Raw genomic sequence first — 26,567 nt, 5'->3', positions numbered from 1 at the left:
TCCTCTTGGCTAGCACCTGACCATCTCAGCCGGCAGCCACAGTGCACCCTAAGACAGCAGCACACTTGATGTGTGCAAATATTTGAGTGTATTTCTCAGTCTTTCATCAGTGTTGTAAATTTTGTATCTGGAATGTTTGGGAATGCCATGGTCTACAAAATCTTTGTATTTGGATTTGGAACCAGGAGGCCATATGCTTGTTGAGGAGAGAGGTTTTGGAGAATAAAACATAGCAGGGGATCTTGACTGCCAGGCAGGGTGCTAATTTCCTGAGTAACTCCAAGCATATCACTTAAATCAAGATCTATTTTTACATCTGTAAGTTGTCAAAGTTCAATTTACTCACCTCTTTGGTTTTCTAATTGCCTAGCCTAGCTTTTAAAATTATTTTGTAAATAAAGCCTTACTGAGAATTTGAGCATTTCTCAGTCTTACGTGGCATTAAAATTCTAGGTCCCTTAGAGCATTACTCCTGACTTTTAGAAATTCCCCACGATGTATTCTAACTCTGATGTAAGGGAAGATACCTCTTCCTTCACCTCCAGACTTCCTTGGATTAGGAATCAGAAGGCCTGAATTCATATCCAATCAAATGATCTCTGGTCAAGTTTCTTTACTTTTTGAAAGCTTGGGGTTTTGTCTGTGAGATGAAAGTAACAATGCGACATTTGGGATGAGGATTAAATAAGGTAACACATAAAATTTCTTAAGACAATACTTTGCTAAATAAGGCCTTTTTTTCTTAATCTTTCCTTTCCTGCCTCCTAATTCTGATGGAACTTCTTGAGAAAGAGCCAATTCTATATTCAGCACTATTGAAAAAATTCTTTTATTGTTTTTTTTCCCTAAAGGACCAAAGAATTCCATGTTTCTGAAAGGCCAAATATTACAATTTTTATGTGCGAATTATGGAGATGTAGCCATTGACCAGTTATCATCCATAGAGAACAGTGATGTAAAGGCAGCCTGTCTTCTGCTGAAGGAGGGATGTTTCAGGATACCTTCATTTCCGGATCCCAAAAGGATGAGCTAATAAAGCACAACGGGCTGAAGGCCCAGCTGTGAGGTTAGGAGCCTAGATGGCAGGATTCCATGGATTGTTCTTGCTCTTTTGGGATCTGCAACATGAATAGACCTCAGTTGATCCAGGAATAGACTTCCTTTTGCAGCTAGAGAGAGAGGAAGCTGAAGGAGAGGTGAGTGTGCCTGGAATAGACAGGGGAGTTTGATCTTAATTTAGGGAGTTCCTGGGTATTCTTGTCTTGTTTGTACACAGTAGATTTTAATAACATTTTAAATGAGAGTTGTTTACATTTTAGGAGGGAAATTCTCATACATATGGTGGGAAAAAAAACAAAAACAAAAACAAAAACCAAAGACAGTCTGTACCTCACTCAGTCCATGAGCCACATTTCCTGTGTAGTGGTCCCTAAGTGATTCCTAGGAGCACAATCACTGCATTTACTAAACTTTTATTTACTAAGAAATGGACAGTAGCATATGGGAGCAATGACAATAGCTGACTGATGAGAAAACAAAGAAATTCCAGTATTTTGCTGTTTTGAAAAAAGTCATTCAGAATTTAGTCATATTGGTTCAGCTGTTGTAACCAAAGACTGATAAGATAATAGAGGTCTTTGTGGTGGTTTTGTACTGAAATCCTTTATCTTTATGATGCACTGGGGCCCTTTAGAGTGGAAAGCTTTTCAAACTGCTGTTGGATTCAGAACTCAAATTAGCTGCTGGTACACTGGGACAGGGGTTCCTTTCTCAGGCAGTCACCACAAAGTAACTTTTATCAGGGGACCTTCTGATAGATTGTTAGTTTCTTTAGCTTACCCTATTTATTTTTTGTTGACTTTTTGCTGCCCTATTTTGTGACATTTAAAAGAAGGCTATATCAAAAAAGGCCAATGCTAAATGATGGACTGTGCTTGTGAAGTGGGGACATCACAGCCCATCTGATGTGTGAGGAGTCTGCAGCATGAGCACAGCAGTTTAACCAGGTTACCTGTGGGCAGAAAAGATCAAATGCAGCTTTCTTTTATGACCAGCATTGTATTTTGGCTTTCTTCTCAAACAATGTCCATTTGAAAAAAAAAAAATTAGAACTAACCAGGGAATTCACTCTTAAGAGCTTTTCTTTTCAACTTAATTTAAAATCTTTCTGGATTGTTGGCTGAGTTCTTTGGTTGATGCTGCTTTGAAATTACTGCTAAGTGCTTTAATCTTTCTAGGATTGATGTGGAGAAGTGTGTCTCCATCAGAACTCCACTCCAGTGTCACTGCCTTCCCTCCCCATCATTCTGAACACACATACTTGTAGTTCACCAGGTTTCTTGTAATTTCATTGTTAAGTCTTATTAAGCTTATTATAGTGATGTGTGATTCAATGACTGAGCACGTTTAGGTGGAAGTCTTGTTTTAAATTCCCTGAGACACATTTCTAGATAATGCCATTTGTTGATGTTCGTTTTATTTGGCTTGGTACACATTACGTTTTAACACCATTTCCCTTCATTTCATAAGAGTGAAGAGATAAAAACTATGCAGAGAAACTCACAAAATTTAATTTGGCCAACTCGGTGAGTGAGCTTCTCCCTTCCCTCTTTTAGTCTGTCTCTCTTCCCACTGCTGTGCTGGTTTCTGGGTTTTCTCATTAGAAAAACTGAGTTATCACCACATATGTTATCACTTGCAGGGGACAGCTATAAAGAGAGTAACCTGTGTGAAATGTTTATATTGTAAAAGTCCTAGGTCTGAGAATATTGTAAGAAGGTGAGGCAAATCTCTAGTAAAGTGCTCTGCAAGGTGCCTGCCTTGTCCAGATGTTGAGTCCTCTGTAACTTCCCAATGCCCAGTCTTATTTCTAGCACCATGGACTGTCACTGTGGGTGAAATTAACTAGCAGAGTGCCGTGCACATTCTTTCTGTGAGCTGATGTTAAAAAAAAAGGAAAAGAAAAACTGTAAATTTTAAACCTGATTTTTATTTTTAATTTTAAATTCTATACCACAAAGGGATTTATCCTAATTATCTTTTTATTTTACCTAAGTTCTCATCAATTTTGAGTTTTCTTTGTTGGTTTTTGGGCCTATGGACAGGTAGTTATAGTTGGTAAAGTTAAAAAAAAAGTAGTCTATGTTAGTTCATTTTTTTCAAGTTCTTCAGATTATGACCAAAAAGGGCTAGAGGGCTGATTTTAAAACTGTTATAGTGAAAGATGGTATTTGAAAACTTTTGATGAGGGAAATTGCTGCCATATTTACATTTTGAAAAGTGTTTCCTTATTTACACACTATTGACTTCCTATTGAGACTCAAAATTTTAAGTACAACTGGTAAAGAATTCAATGGATCAAACTCAGTAAATCTGAAGTCACTGGAATAAAGGCCCCTAAGAAAAAAAATGTGTCAATTTTAAAGGTCTTTCCTAACTGAAGACCATTTTGTGATAGAGCCAAAGGTTAATAAAATCAGTAGTGAATGTAGCAATTTTACAGATAAGCTATTCACAACAAGTGTAGTTACTTGAATAAAAAGCTAATTCAGTTCTAAAATGCCACATGCAGTAGCAGTGAATAGCTGCTTTTAGGTGCTTTCTGGAGGAGGATAAAATACAGAATCACGGCACTCTTCTCTTCCAGCGTCCCTGGCTGCCTGTAAATTGCTGTGAATGGGGCTGTGGGCTGACAGGCTCTATTAAGACAAACTGCCTTTCTCATCGGAGAGATAAAATAAATCAGGTGTTTAGTCAAATTAAAATACTTCAGCTGGAGCAGGCCCTGGGGAGCACTGATCCACCTGACTAATCTGAGAGAAACTCAAGACAGATGTGGTTTGGGGATAAAGACGACCCCATGGAAAAAAAAAAAAACCTGCTGCACTGTCTTTGGAGTTGGAGAATAGATACAGTTTATAGCGGAGAGTGTCAGGCACACAGTGTGTGTGATATTGGATAAAAGCAGGCACATTGACTTGTAGAGAAGCTGTGTGCAGAAGGTTTTTTGCTGGTTCCCTCTTTGCGGTTTATGAAACTACCTCTGTTTTTGTGTGGGAGAGACTATTTTCCAGCAGTGCTTTTTGGAGATTTTAAGATAGCCTGAAGGATGTGAAACAGATGATAGGCAGCTACTGATGACCTCTGCTGGCCTGGGCAGATTCTCTGGATCTGACTTTCCTTTTTTCCAAGTTGATTTTATCACAACTGAAAACATAATTCAAGACAAGACTTTTTACAGAGAGTTAAACCGCCTTATAAGAGTTTTCTATGTGGCCTTTTGGCTTCAACATAGCCGGACAGTATTTAGGTTGCCTCACTATGCCCCATAAATTGTCTACTTTTTCAACAACCCTGACAGTTATATAGATCTTCCTCTACTTATGATGGAGTTACATCCGGATGAACCCATTTTAAGTTGAAAATATGCATTTAATAGTTCAAAATGCATCTAATCCACCTACCATAGCCTAGCCTACCTTCAGTGTGCTCAGAACACCTTCATTAGCTCACAGTTGGGCAAAATCATCTAACATCAAGTCTGTTTTATAAGAAAGTGTTGAGTATCTATACAATTGATTGAATATCAGACGGAAAGTGAAAACCAGAATGTATGGGTGCAGTATGGTTGAACTGAATCAGTGCTTTGCTCTCCTGATTGTGTGGCTCAGTGGGAGCTGCGGGTCTCTGCTACTGCCCAGCACCTACAGAGAGGATCATTCCGTGTGTTACTGGATGCATATTACTGTTGCACAGTCATGAAGTAAGAAAACTTGAACCATTGTAAGTCTGTAGTTTTTTTTTCCATAGCAAAATTATACATTCAACTAAACTAGTATTTTTTTAAGCTTATGTATTTCTTTTGAGAGAGAGAGCAGGAGTTGGGGAGGGGCAGAGAGAGAGAGAGGGAGAGAGAATCCAAAGTAGGCTCCACACCGTTGCACAGAGCCTCATGTGGGACTTGAACACACCAACCATGAGATCATGACCTGAGCTGAAGTCAGACGCTTAACAAACTGAGCCACGCAGGTGCCCCTAAACTAGTATTTTTTGAGATGAAATAACTTGTGTTCACAGGTTGGTTTATTAATGTGATTCAGATTCGATGTTATTTTTAGTACAGCAGTATAAACATTTGCTGTTAATTAAAACAGAAAAATCTAACACTACAGGTTTTAACTACTTAGGTGTAAATCACTATATGTGAACAAATACAATGGGTATAGAACAGAAAAATGGTCATGCATCACATTTAGAGAGTGTCAGCTATTGTACGGTGTAAATTGATTTCTCCTTAATTATATATATGTATATATGTAAATTTATATATACATATATGTATGTGTATATATAAATTCCCTGTTGAGGGAGAATTTTAGATTTGTTTTGCTACTATATTTCATTCCAACTGCATTCATTACGGCACTCACATCTATTCAAAATATATATGTGCTCCTCAAATTTAAGGAAAAGATAGCAATAGTCTTATATGAATGCCTAAATTTTCTAAAAATATTGCTCTCTGGCATGCTTTTTAAAAAATTATTTAGATGTCACTGAATTTTTACAATTAAACAACTTGAATATCATACTGATTTGTAAAAAGATCAGTTAAATTGTGTTATTCTGTAAATGCATATATACATGTCTAGTAGCATTGGAAGCACGAATGCATTTATAGACCTTTGGCTTCACCTTGAACAGAAGAAGCTAAGAAGTCATGTATATGTTATCCTCAGCTTCTCTGTTTCCTATGTAGAGGAGGAAGGGGACTGTATTGAAGATTGTTAAAACAACATTATTTAACCTAGGAGAAGAGAAAACCTTCTAGTTTTTCCTTGGGAGTGTAAATACCAGATCCAACTCTTGTGTTGGCCCTTGCCCCAAATTTCCTATGAATGCTTCTCTTTTTTAAGAATTGTGATGCAGTAACTTTCCCAGTTTCCAGTAAGTCTTCTCTTAACTCACCTCATATAGAAAGGTATAGTAAGAAAATTACAGGTAGATCAGAATATTTCCAAAAACATATGCAATAAAATGTCCATATATCCCAAATATCTACTCTTATAATCTTCCAGACTATTTTCCACACCATAGGTAGAATGACCACATCATTCATCCCTTATTTAAAATACTGTAGTTATTTTTGAAACATTCTTAGAATAAGTATGAAGTTTATCAAGCATGGTCTATTAGTTCACTGAATGGTGTGAACTTTTACTACCTCTGTACCTCATCTGGTACTCTACTCCCCCCCTCTTTTTTTCCTTGCTCAAGTTTTACTACCTTCTTTCAACTTGTGGAACACACTGGAACTCCCCTCCACTGCCCCCTCCCCCCCCCCCCACCCCGGGGCTTTTGCCTGTGTTGTTTCTCCTGAAAAGCTCCTTGATCACCCTCCAACTCTTTGACTACTTAACTCTATTCATCTTCCTGATAATTTGTTACTTTTTCAGACTATCTTTCTTACACTTGGGCCTCCCAAACTTGGTTAAACTTCCCCCAAATACCTGTCATTTTGTAATTCTTATTTAGTTTTTGTTTACATTTATATGTGTAATTGCTTGATTAAGGTTCCCTACTCTCATGCACTTTGGACTCCAAAGTGCACAAGAGTAGAGAAGTCTATCTGCTTTTTCTTGCCATAGTATCAGTATTCTGGTATATAGTTGCCATTCAGGAAGTATTTTGTTTTAATTAGAAATGACTAAAATAAGTAAATAAATACATTTCATACTTTTTTTGTCTTCTCATTCGTATATATATATATATATATATATATATATATATACACACACATATACACACACACACACATCATGAATTAACTGAGCTTGTTGTACTTTTGAAGAAATTTTATGATTCCCACTGGGAACCTGCTTTTGTATTCATGAAGTTCTTTTTTTTTACCAAGCTGAAATTCCTATTGCTGAAATAAAAACTCATTTAAAAAAAATCAATTCCAGTAGCTAGAAAGAACAGCTGGATACAGTATTTGTTCCTTTATCAGTTGAATACATTTTCTAACATCATCTCATGATTATTTTTCTTTTAATTTTGATTTTAGGCCATCTTTCAACTCAGTGAATCTTTAAGCATATGGGATACTGACAGTTTGTTTTTTTCTTTATTTTTTAAGGACTTGAATTGATATTACAAACCCCAAGATAGTCCTAAGTGGCATAACTTCTCTGCTGACATCAGTCTTACCTTCTGGGAATCATACACTAGCAAGTACTAGCCAGCATCCTCTGAAGGCTCTGTTTGTCCCTGCAGCCACTAAGAAAATAGGACCACTGCTAACTGAAATATTTTTAGTTTCTCAGATTGTCCTCGTGCTTTCTTAGCAGGACTGAGGGGAGTTTCATAAGGAGATTGGAAGTCTACTCTTCCACACACACAAAAATCGGCAATCTTTGTCCCCTTTGACAGCTGGTGGCATCTTTCTGAAAAGCTTTCAAATCATAGATCATTTCTTCATAATGAAACCTGTGTGGCTCAGATACAGTGGGTTGAAATTCTTATCTTATGCTGTGGTAAATGCTCTAATTTAGATTCACAAAAGGATTCTGTACCCTTTACTTAGGAGAGCTGTGCAATTTGCCCATAAAAAGACTGTTCAGCACCATTAGTGCATACCATAAGTGTTCAGCGACATCATATTCATTAAACAGCACATCCTTATGCATAACCTTTTCAACCTCGAATGTGTTTTTTCCCTTTGAAGAATGACAAATGACAAAAGGGTGAGAGAGGCCTCCAAGCAACATTGTTGCCTTTAAGGATGAACTTGAGAACTTTAGCTTGATCCCTTCACAGGGGGAAAAACATAAGATTCAATCCTATTCCTTACCTGAGGCAAGGCAGTTTTTTTTTTTTTTCCCTCCCTCTCTGTAGAACTCGTTCCAAGGCCAAGAGAACAACTCCTGACATCCAAGCTTCAGAGACAGGTCTTTGCACAATAGAAAAGTTTTATGAGATCAGTGATTGGAAAATTCCTTCTGTAACACTTATTAAGCACTTACTATGTCTTAGATCCTGTGTTGGTCACTGAGATAGAGATAACTAGCTAATATTATAGAATATTAATACAACCCATGGTTTCTAATCTTTGGTACTAAATATCATAGGTTTCCTATCTTGATCAGATAGATTTGGTGGGGATAAGTAGGGGTGGGGGGGGGTGAGAGAGAGGGAATATGGTAAAAAGGCGAGAATGGGGATAGTTCTACTTTTTGTTTTGTTTTGTTTTGTTTTGTTTTAAAGAGCCAGAGGGAAGAGCGAGAATTTTATTAGCAATGATACTTTTAATTGGCAGGGTCGGTGACTGACTCTGGTGTTCATTCCACTGATACTCTGTAGTGTTCCTATACTCACAGTAACCTCCAGTTACTGTCCCAGATGGTTAAGTGTCTTAGGGTAGTCCCTTTCTAAATCCGCCCTCCACTTTTCCCCAATTCATTCAGACTTTTCTCAAACTTGTGAGATATCTTCTCACTTCCATTTTAGGTACACCTGAGAGCCTGGCAGAGAAAGAACGGCAACTCTCTACTATGATTACCCAGCTGATCAGTTTACGGGAGCAGCTCTTGGCAGCGCATGATGAACAGAAAAAACTGGCAGCCTCACAAATTGAGAAACAACGGCAGCAAATGGACCTTGCTCGCCAACAGCAAGAACAGGTGAGCCCTGCAAAAGGAGCTGATGAACTGGAGAGGTGGAATGCGCCAAGCTCAGCGAGTAATCACATTGATTGGTTTATTTGTCATAAGCATTCCTAAAAATAAAAAATAAAATAAAAAAAGAAGGAGAAGAAGAAAAGAAGAAGGAAAGAGAAAGATGGAAAAACAAAGGAAGAAGACTTCTGGAAATCCAGGGTCTTTAAGAATACTGAGGGGATATGTGGAGAACAAAGAAAGGCATCATAGCAACTGGGCATAACTGAAAGTGATAACGTTATTCCAGAACATTTGGATTTGATTAATTATTTAGGGACTCATTCACACAGGCATCGCATGCAATCCTAGTATAGCTTACCCATGAGTAAGTTGCTTCTCTCTGGGCCTACTCTTCTCATCCGGAAAAGAAGGGTCCTGGTCTAGAGAAACTTTGAAGATCTTTAAGCTTACTGGTCCCATGATTTTCTCTGACTTTAAAGCTAAGGTGACCATAGGCCTCAGTTTTCCCAGAATAACCATGGCTAATGCCTGTTTCCCAGAGTAATTATTAATAACCCCTATTCCACTTGCAAAAGTTGGCCGGGTTTGAATGATAAATTATATGGTCACTCTATTTATAGCATAGGTAAATCATTGAAAACAAATTAGCACATGGCTCCTCTAAGAATTTGATTTCATTGATTTAGAAGTGAGAAAGAAGAAAAAATAGCAAAGTTTAAGTGTATATCTTTTAAAAAATAAATCACTTTCCCAAACCTTTTTCCTGTCTCATAAGAGTACATTAATCTAATAACAATGATCCTATAGAGTAGTCCCTGATGCTTTAGATCAGATGGACCCAAATTAATGTGCAGTTTTTAGAAATCTGACATTATTACTGGAATTATCTTTTCAGTTAAATGTATTTTATAGGGGTATATAGAGCAATATATGCTCTGTTGATTTTAATGAGTTGTGACGTCTGGTATTTTATATGCTTGAATATTTGCCCACATGTAGGAATATGGACTCAGCCCCTAATGGAAAATAACATAAAGGAACACTGTAAAAAATCAGAAGTTAGAATGTCATTTAGCCATCCAGAGATGACACAGTAATTAACTATTGACACTTGTGAATAAGCTAGCACAAATTAATCTTGACACATTTGCAGACGAGTGATATCTTACAGTGAACACTTTGTAATTATATTTCAAAATGAAAATTAAATGACACTTAAAACTAGGTTGTCATGCTCAATGAAGCGAGCATGTAGCTCAACCGATTGGCAAATAAAATTCAGAATTTGAGCCACATGGTGCTTATGTACCATACTTCACTGTGTCAAACCCATACGTCTAGAGTGGGTGATAGTAATTGCACTGTGGTGTTTTGGATGCATTTCTATGCAGCACTTTATCATTTAGGAGGGACCATCAATATTAGATGCCTAGTAGTGTTTCACTGGCTTGCTAAGAGGAAATAAATATTCAGAGGGTCCCACATCTATACCTAGAGTTGCCGAGTGAGTTGCCCGTTTCTGATTTGAATAGTGACAAGCAGACTGAGCCTTTCCAATCTGATTACATAGTGTTTCTGTTTTGCTTATAAAGCTTTGGAGGGGAGTAGTCCCACTTCTCAAACTCTAGCCTATGATAGGGGCAGCTTTATCATGAGTTCCAGTATGAGCCAGTCATCACCAGAAACCACAAAACAACATTTTGGAGTAGACTGCTATTTTTTGTTATCTCGGGCTCAATGAAATGTGATTTGGGTGTTTCCCTCTATTCTAGGCTAAAGAATCAAAAAGACTCAAGAAATATACAGTTGAAGGCTGATCCACCTTCATTGCTACTTCTAAGATTGCCCATTCTAGAATATTGGCTTTTGGAAATAGAAGAAATAGGAACAAAAAAGCTGTAACTCTTACCTATAGGGCACTACAAAACCAAGGCCTTCTAAGTAATCTGGGGCCACTTCTCCGTCTAGCTTCTTACGCTGGCAGTGTGTTCTCATAAGGGGTATCCCCCGGACTTCAGCTTTTGAGGCAATAAACAGCCTGATGCCTTCCTCATGTTTTATAGTAAGCACCATTATGCTAAAGGAGGTGTTTGCTCTTCTGAGGGGCAGATTCAGATCCTCCACAGAGCCTGCTTTAGGTGGTTAATATTTCTTCATATAGACCAGATTACGTGTTAACATGTTGAATTTGATTTTGGATGAAGGTAAAACTCATATGTGGATCGTGACCTTTAAAATGAACACATTGCCCTCAAAAGGGTAAATGGATGAATATTGAATTTTGTTTCTAAAAAATGCTTTGTATGTGTGACATCAACAAGAAAAAAAGAAAGATTTGAGTTTTTGCTGTTTTCTTTTGCACTCCCTTGACAATATTTGTAAGTTTTATCAGCTCTGAAAATCTTCCCTTCAGAAAAGATTTCACCAAATAGACCATGTTAGTAAGTAATAGAAAGTTATTTCCTGTCTTTGCTTACAGATTTTACTTTTTACATCCAAATTAAGCTCTTGAGAAAATGTAGCCAGAGTTTTCCCGTCTTTTTTGTCCAAAGATCAGATTTCAAAATTCCCATTCTTTCCCGACGACCATTGCAGATATGGATGAACTGCTCACAAATGTCGTACAAGGGGTCCTGTTCATCTACAGAGAGAGATTTAGGGGGTAAGCAGAGAGGCGGCACCTGTTTGAAATTTTTCATTTTCTCCAACTTACTAAGTCTGCCTCTCTCATTTTATAGGAACTGTTTCACATAGAAGTACAGTAAAGCATTCTTGCAATTCCAAGAGAGATACCTGGGGTAATGGCAAAGGTGCAAGCATTTCATTTGAACTTAATGAAACTTTATTTCTGATAGATTGCAAGACAACAGCAGCAACTTCTGCAGCAGCAGCACAAAATTAATCTCCTGCAGCAACAGATCCAGGTCAGTGTATTTTATTACTCTCGGCTGATTATACTTAGATACTTTCCTCCTTGAAAACGGAATTGAAAATGCTGCAAATGTGCCCCTTTCCTGTTTACAGCACCAACAGGGCTGTTGCTCAAGGAGGTTGTATAAAATTGTATGAGTGGATGTAGCAAACATCGACCGCGTGGTGGTCTAAGCATTCTTTTCTGATGTGACACGTAAACAGAATAAACCTTATCTCTTTTTCCTTCTGCCATTTGCCTAGCACAACCCAGTGGAAACCTAAATGGTTTCAAAGGTAGCACACACATGCTATTTTTATTGCCACAAACCACTTTCTGCTTTGTATTTTACCGTCTTAATAGTATCACAGGGAGAAGCTTATACTTATTTGCTTGTTAGGACTGTCTGAGTAGGTCAGTTATGAGAAGAGTCTTATGACCTGGGCAAAGATTGATAATGATTAATTTGTTCTTTAAGAAATAGTAACTGCATTTCTGCTAGGTGCTGTGGGGAGTGTGAACATCAATGAATAATTATGTGTCTTCAAGGAACGTACAATCTAGAAAGGAAGAAAAACGTGTTCCCAAATAATTGTATCACAATTTAAAAATTCCCCTTTTTTGTTGTGGCACTGTGACACAAATGCATAGATAATGATTACAATGGTCTGGGAAGGGATTCTGATTTCTGGCATTCCTTTAGAAACTTGATGGTTAATTTAACTGATAGCTCTCTGAGATCGGTAAGGGAACTGACCTCCACTTTTGAATAGGAACATAGGTATGTGACTTCTAGAAAGCCATAAAATAAGGAACTGTTTGGTGATTAATCCTCAGGAATACTCATCCCAAATTTATGTGTGCCCACCACAGCCTCTGTGGTTTCTCTTGGTTGCTGTGTATATTTTCTTTTTTCTTCCTTCCTTTTTTCTTTTTCTTTCTTTCTTTTCCTTCTCTTTCTTTCCTTCTCTTTCTTTCTTTCTTTCTTTCTCTCTCTTTCTTTTTCTTTCTTTCTTTCTTTCTTTCTTTCTTTCTTTCTTTCTTTCTTTCCCTTCCTTTCTCTTTTCTTTTCTTTTCTTTTTTCTTTTCTTTTCTTTATTTTGAGAGACAGAGAACAGAGGAGGGGCAGAGAGAGAATCCCAGGCAGGCTCTGTGCTGTCAGTGCAGAGCCCGGTGTAGGGCTCAAACTCATGAACCATGAGATCATGTCCTGTGCTGAAACCAAGAGTCAGATGCTTAACCAACTGAGCCAGCTGTGGATATTTTCTAACCTCTGGGATCTGTTATTCAGCCTAGTTGGGACAGTATATTGTGAATTATATTATTCCTTTGCTTGAGTGTAATATTATACCTTCCTGTATTTATTTTTTTTTTAAGTTTTATTTATTTTTGAGAGAGAGAGAGAGAGGAAGAGAGGGAGAGAGAGAACAAGGAGGGGAGGGGCAGAGAGAGTGAGACACAAAATCTGAAGCAGGCTCCGGGCTCTGAGCTGTCAGCCCAGAGCCCGATGTGGGGCTCAAGCTCACAAACCATGAGATCATGACCTGAGCTGAAGTCAGACACTTAATCAACTGCGACACCCAGGCGCCCCATATATCTTACTGTATTGAAAAAAATATTAATTCACATAAAGTCATAGTTTACTCTTCTACTCTTCTACTCTTTCATTGGTGAAAGCCAGTGGTGTTAACTTAGAGCCTTGCTTCATTTCTTAATCATACTTGGTGTTCCATTTAAAGTACCAATTTGGTGCCTGAAGAAGTACTTGTACCTCATTTGGCATTTTGTCCAGCTATCTTCACCTGAGGGTTTTAACCAGTGTTTTTGTTGTTTAATTAGTTCTGATTCTATCTTTCATACACAAGTCTGTGTGTTTCAAAATAGAGTCCAAATACAGGGGAGATGGAATGTCTCTGGCATTTTTGACAGTCAGCTTTTACAATGAAATCTCGGAATAATTTCTCCTCCTGATATCTTATCTCTTTTATAACTCATGCTGTGATCCTTAATTAAATAACTGTCCAGGTGTTCCCTGATTCTGCCCTTATTAGAATTTTCAGTGTAGCTCCTACTGCTAAGGTCAAGATTTTTAGCCTGTGGTTTCCTACATTTTTCTCTGGATTCTTCTCTAAGAACTCAGTAGGTGTTAAATAACCTGATCATTTAGTTCTCTCTGTTTCTCCTATTTGTAAAGCAGGAATGGAAGAAGTTTCCTGAGATGTTCCCTTATCAGTTATTTATTGTTAATGTTTTTCTACATCTTCATTACTTACTTCTTTATTTATTTTGAATGTATTTCACTTTTCAGTCCACTGGTGTTTCTAACAAGTGGCTGTCTTAATTGATGTTTGTTTTGTGGTACTGAGGATGTCAGATGAATAGCAACCAAATCAGTTCACAGCATTTTTATGAAATAGCATTTATTGATAACATATGATTTTAGTTGTAACTTTACCACATGAAATTGATGCCTTCTTCAGGAAACTATAGAATATGATGTTAAAATATTATTCATCGGAATGTTTAATTTGAGAAGATAGGAAAATTGTTTTTTTGGGTTTTCTAATAGAAGTTTAATAACTTTTAAAATCGTGGCTATTTCTCGTTGTTTAAATTTTTAAAAATTGAAGCTAATCAGCACTTGATCTCAGCTGTGTAAATTATAAAATCAGAGAGAGATTCAAAGTGTCAGAGCTGCATTCACTTTAGAAATACAGGAATCTTCGTAATAAGAATTTATATTTTAAAAATAACAGGAAGCAATAACCTGTATTTATAGTTTGTTCTGTCCTGAGCTACCGCAGTTACTACTGCGTATCTTGTCAGTATTTATCTTATCAGTGTGCGACCATTCGAAGAATTTTTCAAATGCTTAAAAATATTCCTTACACAAAACATATTTATCTCTGACACTTATGAAGCAGGTATTTGATATGCAGACTTTCAGGTGTTTTGGGGGAAGGGGAATGGATTAAAAGTATTTTTCAAATATGGTTTTTGATAAAATATAGACATGATCCAATTTAGGAGAGATTATTGGTGGGCTAATTTTAGTACAGTTTTTTTGAGCAAGATATGAGATTTAAGCGATGCTGCACACATTTTTCTATCATGAAAGAAACATTCTCCTGTTTGAAAACAAAACAGAACAAAGAGTAAAATAAGGTGAGTACAAAACGTACTTTCCCTTCTGAGAACAAATGTATACAGAGACCATTTGAGCAAGTTTGACCTTCTTTCTTCTTTTTAAATCTTGAGTCCTAGAACCTGTTAGCTAACAAAATCAGCGAGATTAAGCCATGGCAATTGGCTATGGATCATGAGTATCAGCTGGTTACATTCAAGATTGCTGTCTGCTTATAGTTCAGAATGCTGACTTGTGAATCAGTACTGTTGTTCCTGATGTTGCAAACTATAATAGAAAGAAAAGGAAGAGTGTCTAACCTCTTACAATAACCACACACCAACACATCTGGGCCTATTGTAGTGGAAGCAAATGAAAACCTGAATGGCTTGCACAAATTGAAATCAGGACTTTTCCTTAGAGATGGGAAGAAGACATGATGAAAACAGTATTGTAAAAGTCCCCATGCTTATTTTATGTGCAATCATTCAAAACTTATATGTATAGTTAAAAACCATATTATTTTTTTTCTTCCTTAAGTATAATTTTTAACATACTTTTGCCTTGGTAAATTCTAACTAAATTTTCAAAGAGATACATTTAAGACCATGTGAACCATGTTTAGAAAGCAAGATGAATGACTTTGTGAATCAATGTTTTTATTTTTTTGATGAGTCAATTTTTGCCATTAAAAAATCAGGTTAATAACTTTAAATGATTATTAAAATGCTTTAATATTAACAGATCTTTTAGGAGGCTGTTTGCTTAGTGAATTCAAATCCCTCTGTTTGTGCTTTGGGGAAAATGGTGATTCCTCTAATTTGTTTCATATTAAGTAATTCCCCCGATATAGAGCCCAGAAAAAGTTGGACATTTTTGATTCTTCCAGGACAAAAATAGCACAGTTTTCATCAAGTGTATGGAAAGCCAAACTAATAGATATGGAATAGATATGGAATAGATATGGAATATGATCCTTGGAATTGGGAATGCCAGTTCTCACCCTTTAATTCCAAAGGACAGATGACTGCTTCAGTAATTTCATCCTCCTTGTCCCCTACCATTGCACTAGAGTATCTTAGCCAGTCTTTTGTAGCATTTTATTTATGAGTTATGTTGACAGGTAAACAAAATTCACTTGTAATTATTGGACACATCAAAGCATATTTACAGTATTTTAATCAACCAGTACATGTAAGTCTAGTCTAAGCAAAGGAGAAAATACTTTATAAATCCTGTTTTCTTGATCCACCTATATATTTATTTACACAACCTCAATTGAGCATGTCATGGTTTTTGAATCTAGAGAAGTTATTCTTCGTGGATACAACATCCCACATTCTTTGGTTTCAATAGCATGTTACTAGGAAACATTGATGGCATTTTGTTGCTAAAACTTAATCTTTGGAGGAGAATTTAGCTCATGAAAGTATCTTGGTAAGAAGGTTACTTTTTGAGTTTTTGATAAAATATAGTCTCTTCAAACCCCAATTTTAGAGTTATTCAAATGGCTTATATTGTGTGTTATATAGGCTGTGTCCTCTCCTGACATCGCTGATGGAACAACAATGGTCTCCTAACAGTAGACTGGCTGGATGGGGTATTACCTGGGCATTTGGCTTCCTGGGCCAGGGCCAATGATTTCATGAATTCGTATACATATGCCTTTTTAAGTTTAATTGTGAAACTTGAAATTCTTAGCTTTTTGTTAATCTTTACAATTGGTGTACAATATTCATTGCCCTTCCCTAGTCATTTAATACATACATTAGATGGCAAATTCCATCTGTGGAAGGCCTGAACCAAATGTCATTGCTGCTGCTTTGCACATACTCTTTGTCTCATCGGAAAGCTGTCCCTTTTAAATGCGGTAATACATGCTGCTTATTTGCAAAGCCAAGTATTTGTCTCTTCACTGAGACGTTACTCTGTTCTTAAGAGTATATGACTATTTTTTCATACACAGTATTTTCCATTTTGATTACAATATATTCCTGTGTGCTCTTCATATGTTTTGTGTGTCTCTGTGTGTTTGTCATGGGAGAGCACCATTAGATATGCATTCTTCTTCCTGTCTGGTAACCAGAAGAGATGCTAATATTATAAGAAAGGAGGTGATTGTTCTTAAACCATTAAACAGAATAATTTGAGATGGACTTTCACCTTTTAAGGAGATAAACCTTGCCTTTGTTTCCTTCAATATGATTAACTACAGGCATTTCAGGTATCTGCTGAGCAGAATAAGGACTACCTTTTTATGTGAAGTAGTTGTCTAAAGATCAGAAATAATTACTTTGTACATTAGCCTTCATGGCCTGTATGACCTGGTTAATTAATTTTTTGCTGGGATAATAATAATAGATATATATTTAAAGATATGCTTCATCATTAAATATCTAAGTGACCTCTAATTTAAGAGCTGGACCTTGGCATTTATTGTCTTTTGGAGATGGCTGGAGGAACCGACATAAGACTGATGAAAGTCAGGAGTGCTCCGGGCTCATGTAGTCCCTCTGTCTTATGTTGTACCTCTTTGTTAATTGTATTTAGCATTGGTAAACAAAAAGCAATTACAGTGCTCCTGTTTTGACTCTAGCCAATAGTCCTTTTTTTGTGCTATTGATCAGGTAACGAATCTCCTTCCAACAGCCTCTGAACAGGACTGAGTAAACCCACTGGAAGTAATTTGATACTACTATTGGCACTGCACATGTATCTGATGCTCTCTTGCAATGAAATGAGAGTTATAAACAAAGCTTAGAAGTCTAGGATTAGCCCCCAGCTTCAGCAAGCCCTTAAAATATTTTGTAATTCTATCCTCAATCATGAATTAGCCAGGAAAAACAGACCCTTTCTCCTCTATTTCTCTGCTGTATGCTGTTTTTAATTGCCCACAGGCAGGCTGTTGTGATCTTCTTTGGAAGTTTAAAACCAAGATAAAAATGCAAATCTAATTATTTCTTTTATGTAATCTAATTAACTTTTTAAGTAATGATAGATGCTCCGTAGCTTGCTTCAAACATTTTAATAATGAAGTTTCTGAATTATAAAGAATAGGTAAAGCTGCTATAATTCATGAATAACAAGGGCCTTTGCAGCTAAAAATGTGAATTCTCTGTGGATTAGAAACTCCGTGTTAACCATGCTAGACTGTTTGTTAAAGTTGGAGTGGATCTAAAAATAAGAAGTGATACTTGCCCAGATCCTATGAGCTGCTATATGGAGTTATTAATCTGCTTGCTGTCTGTTTTCTAAATGTGGCCTATGGCAAAGATCTTTCAGCAGACCAGACCCTGAATCTCAGTGCTTTCCAGGCACTATGCTTTGGTTTCCTTAACCCCCTCTAGGTGAGCCTCCATTCTCTATTTTATCTTCTTGTGCTTTTCTCAGACTCCACTCCCCAGCCCGCTGTCTCTAACTACCAATACTAAAAATTCTGGGAAACTAAAGTCTTTGCTTCTTTCTGGCGTTAGTGAAAAAGGGAGAGTACATTACCTCTTCAGAGGCAGGAGTAGCAGAGTGGCAGATGATCCAGGTGGTGTCAGCATGTGACATTACGTAATAGTGAATCAATCCCATGGGGAAAAGGAGGCTCTCTTCTATTTTTTTCTTGATCTCTCTGATTACATTGAGGGCTCAGTTTAGTGTTAGTCTTTAATACCTTTCTAGGATGTGCTAATCTCTCTCCGTAGGGAAGACAGAGAGAGAGAACATTTTAGGCTCAGAGTCTTTGGAGGCAATAGTATTGAGCTACAAGTAAAAGGAAATAAAATTAAATAATATAAAACTTGGATTTTAATACTTATCTGGTTATCTTCTATTTATGACAAGAGATTTTCGTTTTCTATTCGAGGTAATGATATAAAGTTTCCTTTGAAATAAATGTATTTAAGCAAAAATAAGTCAATTCAAATAAAAGCCATAAGCAAATAATTGTTGGGTACTTGGGTATGGCAAAAATGATGAAGGTAGTTCTTCAATAATGAATTTTGGGAAACCTTTGAAAGAGTACTACACTAAGAAGTATTAAATGATCCCCCTCCACCCTTTTTCCACATTAGTAGAAGGTTAAACTTGGAAACATCATCTAGAGGTCCTCATGATTCTCATTCACTCATCACAGGGAGGGTCGGTGGCTATCCCTGGTGGACAACAATACCATGAGTTTATCATTAAGCTATACTAAAAATTAACCCTGACATTATGGGGTTTTTTTCTTCCTTTGGAATTAAAATGCCTTTTCTGTTTATGAAGTAAAGGTGAAAATAGATGGCATGCACTTTCTTTGTTTTCCAGTGGTTTATTTGGTGAAATAAGACATTCCCCAATACATATATATGTCCCCAGTTTTGTTTTCCTTTGAAATTTCTTTGCAAGTCTTTCTCCAGTCCAAATCCCTTAATTTACACAAGGATGCTGAAACCACAGACTTGTCCAAGCTTAAAAAGCTGAATATTGGCAGAGCTGTGAGTGGAACCCAACTTTCTTGACTCCTGTCTAGTGCTATTTCCAACATTCCAGGTGGTGTCTCAATTTGTCCTTTTTGTGACTTGAATAAATCTTAGTGCACTTTGGTTTCCTAGTTTGTAAAATGTAGATAATAATATCTAATATCTAAAATCTCATTACATGCTCTTTGTCCCTAAACAGAAAAAATATTGAAGATTTGCCATTAGAACCAGTTTATATCCCAGAACTACTACAACTGTGGGTGCATACCCACAAGGAAAGAGATAAAAAGAACATAATTGGAATCTTCCTGTAGTGTAGTATGAAATGTATTCATGGCTGAGTGACTCTTTTGGTATTTACATATAAACTTCTTAGATAGTTAATTATTTTACTTTCTGAGGGCTTTAAAGTTATATGTCTTTATATTGAAGGTCAGGACCTTTAATGTTAATACTTTTCTTTACAGCTCCCCTCTCCAGCGGACAAAAGTGAGCAGTGAGTGACAGCATTTGATGCTAGTGGTTCTCAATCTGGGTTGTACCTTGCAATCACATGGAAGCCTTTTAAAAATACTAATGCCTAGGTAACACCCCAGAGGTTCTGATTAATTGGTCTGGGGTACAGTCCTGATAGAAGATTGTTAAAAACTCTCTAAATGATGCTAGAGGGCAATCAAGATTGAGAAATACTGCTTTATACAGTGTAACGCAGATTAAATGTGAACTCTAAGTTATTTGGACTATCTATCTACTTACCTATCTAACATCTATTTATCTATCTATCTATCTAACTAACATCTATCTATATCTATAGACAGATATATCTATAGACAGAGGGTTGGGCATAACTTAAATAATTCTTTAGCAGCTGAAATATACTTTTGATTTTGGTCACAGCTATTTTACTTAAAAGCTAGAAAGCTTATAATGGATCATGGTTTAAACAATTTAAATAAATCAATTGTTCTTATAACTTGATTTTATTTATATATAGACCTAGTGGCAAAACCGGAATGTTGAGACCAGAATATGTTTTTTTCCTTTGGGAGAAGGTATTTAAAATAAAAATGAAGCATAGCCTTTCATAATAAGACAAAAACTTTTAGAAAATAAATTCTCAATTATTATTTAAACAAAATGACCCAGAAAATCAGCCCATTATTTATTTTTTATATGCTTTTTTAAAGAATTCTCTATGAAATTGACTACATCTTGAGATTATATATATATGTATATACATATATACATATGTGTATACATATATACACACACACACACACACACACATATATGTATATGGAATGTATGAATACACTTTTAAGCTAGGTTTGTACATAAAAGGAGAAGGTGTAGAGAATAAGATGCATTATTTTTGAGTGCATGTATGTAATTTAAAAGTTTTTAGGACTAGTATTGGTTAAATAAATGCAGATTTAAATTCCAGTTCTATTGCTAATTAGCTCAGTGATCTGTTTTGCTACTTACTAGCTATGAGACAAGTTTCTTAATGTCTCTGAGCCTACATTTCCTAGTTCCTAGGAAGATGAGTAATAACAGTACCTTAGTCATTGTGAGATTAGAGATCATCATACGAAGCCTCTAGTAGTTGCTCAATGCATAGTATCTTTCACTATCATTATTGTTGTTGTGTACCACGTATAAATTTCAGAGTACCTTATAGAGAAACATAAATGTACGTATTTTGTATCTACGTGTACACATACGTTTGTATCTATATACTCATGCGTATTTAGAATCCACAAATTAGTGATGTGAATATAGGACAGTCAATGTGGATGCACTTAAATCAATTATTAGTACCATGATAATCTAGAAGAAAAGGAAGAACAGCAATTTTCTCTGGCTGCCACATGAGTGGTATTTTAATTGTCAGTGAGAGGAGAGTAAGTTTTATCAGGCATTCAGAGATGGTTGGCCGAGAATTAGACAGGGCTGCCTGGAGAGTGTCTAAAAGGGAGCATGCCATTTTATTCTGGAAAATAGGGTCAAATTCTCACCTTTCACACTAAAATGGGCTTTTCTACTAGATCAACAGTGCTTGTGAAGTTAGAAGGATAGTAAATGAATCTTTCCAATTTATTTTATAGCTTTAAAAAAAAAGCACAGATGAAGTTATGTGATGTAGCAGCACAAAATGCAAAAGTCCTTCTTGTTTAAAATAAAGTTGTTCATATAAATCTTGTGTACGCCATCTCCTGTAAGTCAAGCATTTGCCCAGCTTTTGTGAATTATGTCTATACTTAGAATTTAAGAAGTTAAACAGTATGCATACCAGACTTGAGAGATGGGAAATAAAAATTGATATACTGTGTGACACTTGATATAGCACAGGGAAATATCTTTTAAATTCTGAAGGGATGTACTGACATAACCATTTTTAATTCACATAAGGTAACTCCCACTCAAAAGTTATTAATGTTAGAGCCAGATATTTTTACCTGTTCAAAATAAAAGAAAACAAATGATGCAAAATGTGTCAGGGTCTCACTGTGAGACACTGAATTCATTTTTTCTACCACCCAATTCATTAAGAAAATGTTAAAGTTGTAACATTAAACAATGCAGTTAAGGAATTCACAGATTGGAAGAAAGGGAAAAGTCCATCCTCAGTCAGGTCATGGTCATGATTGTTGTTGAACATACATTTCAGTAGAAGAATTGAATTTTCTATAGTGGCTGAGATTAGTGCAGATGGAAAGGACTCTCAGCTGGGGTGACTTCGCTGCTGCTTGAACATGTTGACAAGGTGGACAGACTATTCTAAGGAACTCTTAACAGGCCCGGCTTATTTTGTACTGTAATAGTTTCATTCATTTCCCAGCCACACAAATGTTGGCTGCTTCTTATGCATTCTTTAGTTACATTGTTCACAGGAAAAAGAGGGGGCAGAACAATAAAGCTGATTTTTGTTTCAACTGATTGCATATTAACTTTTGTCCCCTTTCAAAAGTTGTGATAATGTTAGGAACCAGTAACCTATAAGGAGAAACATTCCTTATGAGCTATTATTCGATAAAAGATGTAAGTAAGTCCTAGTTTGGTGTTTAAGCTGGATGTGGCAGAAGTCATTTGTTAATGTACAGAGAATTAGTTAAATACAGGGCACTTTGGGATTAGTATAATTGAATGGTGCCTGAGGAGGCGATCAGGGCCTGAAACTTCAAGGAGAGGAAAGCTCTCCAGCTGCTGGTTCAGGTATTTGTTTGTCCTAAAGGACCTTTTTTCATTCTGTGGCTGTCAGCTTCTCCTTCCACTTGACTTGCATTTCACTGAGAATCATGAATGTCATGATAGCTCCCAGATCATCAGTTTAGGAGCTGGAGGCCGGGGTTTGAAAGAATCAATGTGGATATAGTTGTAGAAGAATGAGCTTAATAGCAGAAGATCATGGAGAGGAAGAAAATACACATTGATAGGAAGCTGTCACCTTGCTTAGTGATGAATAACGGAGGTTTGAGAAAAGGAAAAACTAGTTCCAAGTTTTTCTCTCTACCCTCTGTGTAATTTTTTGAAATGCTTTGTGCAGACCTAGGTTTCTAGATTTTATGTTCGAAGATTCGACAGAGTAGAGGCACAGTTAGATGACTTGGTATGCTTTGTCTTATGGAAAAGCCCAGAGGGTAGGGTGCCTGGTTGGCTCAGTCAGGGGAGCATGTGACTCTTGATTTTAGGGTTAGGAGTTTGATCCCCACAGTGGGTGTGGAGCCTACTTGAAATGAAATGAAATGAAATGAAATGAAATGAAATGAAATGAAATGAAAAATGCAGAAGAACAGACAAAAGTGAGATAGTAGTATTCATTATTGGTTCTAGCCAGAGGTTGATTTTAGATCAGATAGGCTAAGTCAGATCCACAATGATGATCATGAGCAAGCATGCAATCTGTCATTGGAGGAATTCCAGCTCATGGAGGGAATATCTATAATGCAAGGGTGGAAACCAGGGCAAAGAGAAATGATGTTGGGCACTTAGAGTTGGCCTCTGCACAACAGCTGTTTTCCTGTTAAGATTGTCTGATTTGGTTCTATCGAAGATAGTGAGATACACTGGTCTTTGGCAGGACCCTTTCAAGGACTCTGATTTAGGGTAGAAGGACACCTTGGAATTTCTAGGGATCCCTTGTGGAAGAAAGTTCAGATCATTGACAGTCCAATAAAGAGGAAATTTGAGCTCTATGTTTAGGGTTTGGCTTCCATATCATCAGTATAGTATCTTTCCTTCCCAAAAAGATTGGCCCTGACCATAGAGGCCTGGATTTATGATAGATTCACTATACACCCCAAGTGATTAAGTGTACAATGTTTAAGGCAAATGTCTTTGTGTAATAGAATTATGGTTAAACTATTTTTTCTTGTTTCAGTTTAGTTTTTAAAAAATCTTTCCGGGGCTCCTGGGTGGCTCAGTTGGTTAAGCGTCCAACTCTTGATTTCAGCTCAGGTCATGATCTCATGGTTCATGAGAATGAGGCCCTGTGTTGGGCTCTGTACTAACAGCACAGAGCCTGCTTGGGATTCTCTCTCTCTTCTCTCTGCTCCTCTGCCCCCCCCCCCCCCCGTAACCAACCCCCCCAACTCGCATGCATATGCACATGCACTTTCTCTCTCAAAAATAAATAAACATTTAAAAAACTTCTTTTCTAACATTGTTGCTTTTGTATAAGAAAAAAAATTAAAAGAATTTAATGTACTCTGAAAGAAAACTGATACTCAATATTAGTAAAATTAATAAATTTAGTATATTCATGTGATGGGCTGTTATAGACTATTAAAAATATTTACAAATAATTTTTAATGATTTGGGATAATGGTTACAATATATCATTAGGTGGAAAAAACCCAGAACACATGTAAGTACATTATAATCTCATTTATGTAAAAATAGGCATAAAAAAAGGATGGAAGAGAATGCATTGCTTTTATAATTAACTTTATTACTATTATTTACTTTTTACAATGCAGATTAACAGAAAAGGAGCAGGCATCTATCTTTTTATCTTGTAATCATCTCTGGAATAAATTGTGATCACCAATAGGACATCAGATCTTGTGATTTAATTGTCCTATCTGATTTCTGGCTGCTTAAATAGAGACGCCAGTTAATAAAAAACAACCGAGTCTCCACATAGCTGGAACAAAGGTACAGGTACAGATCTTTCCAGCACTGTCAGGCCTGTTCCATCTCTTACTTTTTTTCCCAACCCACTTTGCCAAGGACACTGAATTAATTCCATAGACTTGTATGTTCCCATTGGCTCAAGGAGGCCACAATTTCAAGCCTAGAAAAAGGGGTACATGGAGACAGTAAGTGATCTGATCAGCAGAACTTGTTCTTCTTCCTCCTGGGAAGGTATACAGTTCCCAGGTATACTTGGGGACAAAATAGAGCTGTGTAGAGTCGCAGAAAGAAGCCTAGACTTGGATTCAGAATGTCTATGTCTAGTTTTTGTTCTGTTAGTAACTACGTGACTTCTGGAAAATTATTCTTCTGCAATGATTCTCATTTTCCATATATTTAGAACAAAGATCATGCACAAGATTGTTGCAGAAATTCCTTGCAACTCTGACCTCCTGTGACTCTAGATGAAGGGAATTAACTCTGTTCCTTAGAAAATGGAGAATAGTAGTAGTTTTGCCTACAAAGTTTGCAGGAAAATGTCGTTTGGCCACAGCATAAGCCATGTCTACCTAGGAATGTTTGCCTTTTAAATCACTGAAAGGTTTTGAATTATGAGGTCAAATTCACGTTTCTTTTGTGAGGTATTGTGATGGTTTGTAATGCCTGCCACATGAAATGATAGCTATTGGGGATTCTTAAAAAGCATATTCAGGAAGAGGGCCTATAAATGCCTACAGCCTTCAGGCTACACCAAACACACTTCTGTAGCCAATGACAAACTCCTGGCATTAGGGCTATATAATGGAAAGGGTGACACAAACTTAATTTTAGTGTTGTGAGTGAAATATTATAATTTTTGGAAAAAAATTCTTATAGCTTTGCTAAAGTATTAATTGCAGGAAATTACAGCATATCCTCGTGTAGTATTATGTCAGTGGCATATATAGCATATAACACCTTTTCCTAGTCTCTCTTGTTTTCACCCCAAGTGTTGCATTTTCATTTGAAAAGAGATGTGTTAAGTAGTTAAATTTTGTCTAACTGTGGGGGGGTGCTGAGTGAGGCTCAGACTGTCTGAAAACAATTAAGCTGTGAAGGGGAGACTACTTGGTTATGCTTCCTAGAAGTGAGTTTACTGCTTGAAGCATAATGTTGATATGGATATTCTTTTGGCCATTTCCTCATTTCTGGCTTGTTAGGTTTCAGCTTCTAGTCCCAATAAATTTTCCAACTACAATTTATTTATTGCGTTGCAAGATAAAAAATGAGAGAATTTCATTTCTGATGTGTGGTAGAGTTTAATATGGTTTTCCGATTTCCTCCCATTTTGTTTGAAGTAAATAGGGTAATTACTCACTAAAATTCTAATATCTTTCAGGGCTTTAGGGATGAATCTAAAACAGAACCATATAATGTTTTATTTAAGCAAATCCATGTTCTTATTAGGCAGTTCACCTTAATGTCATTTTTTATAAATAAACTTTGTTTTATTTTTTCAAGGGTTATTTAATTAATTTTGTTGTACTACCACATTCTGACATCTGCATCTGCTAAGGCCTGCAGGATGTGATTTGTGGTTTAAAAATGAAAATAATTTATTATTTGAAAAATGATAGATCATGCAGGAATGATACATAAATATGAATGTAAAAGAGTAATGCACATCCATATCATTTTTTTTCTTTTATACTAAGGCATAAGGACTGTTATCTGTGTTTGTACAAAGCATTTGTGCCAGTTGTACATCTGATTAATATCTGACTAGATATGAGTGAAACCTATTCTGGAGAAACTACTGCGTGCTGGCTTCTTGAACTGTTTATGGTTCCCATTAATTGCAGGGCTTTACCATATAACCATTGTATAGATCTGGTTTTACTTATGAAATCCAGATCTGCTTTTTCTTCCCTGCTGAGCAGGGTGAAGTTACTTATGCTACCAGCTTCTTATGATTTTGGGGCTCACAGCACCTTGGGGATTGAAGCTATCATCCCTGGAACTCCTAGTGTTTCTGTGGAAAGATGAACGTTGCTGGAGTAAATCCTTGGTGAGTTTGCTCTACATGCAACACAGGTTAAACAAGCATTTTACTTTTGAATAAAGTATTTATTTTAATGATTATGGACAGATATTCATTTCCCCACAGCCGTCCCCCCCCCCTCTCCACTTTGGATGAGAGTAGTCTAAGCTAGAAGTTTTGTATTTTTTAAAAAAATTTTAAATGTTGATTCTTGAGAGAAAGAGAGCATGAGCGGGTGAGGGGTAGG

General features: G+C 36.5%; 1 protein-coding gene across 17 annotated transcripts in view; it reads left to right on the top strand.

The window, feature by feature from the left end:
* Positions 1-26,567, top strand: part of SOX6 (SRY-box transcription factor 6) — a 398,531-nt gene that overhangs the window by 185,137 nt on the left and 186,827 nt on the right. For all 17 annotated transcript variants that reach the window (XM_042959663.1, XM_042959670.1, XM_042959669.1 and 14 more), the window contains 2 exons: positions 8,509-8,681; positions 11,534-11,602. In XM_042959663.1, coding sequence (XP_042815597.1) covers positions 8,509-8,681; positions 11,534-11,602 — 242 coding nt within the window. The remainder of the gene's footprint in view (positions 1-8,508; positions 8,682-11,533; positions 11,603-26,567) is intronic.

This window comes from Panthera tigris, chromosome D1 (assembly GCF_018350195.1).
Source record: "Panthera tigris isolate Pti1 chromosome D1, P.tigris_Pti1_mat1.1, whole genome shotgun sequence".
Classification (NCBI taxonomy): Eukaryota; Metazoa; Chordata; class Mammalia; order Carnivora; family Felidae; genus Panthera; species Panthera tigris.
The sequence above is the reverse complement of the archived record's forward strand: the minus strand, read 5'-3'. Positions and strand labels throughout refer to the sequence as shown.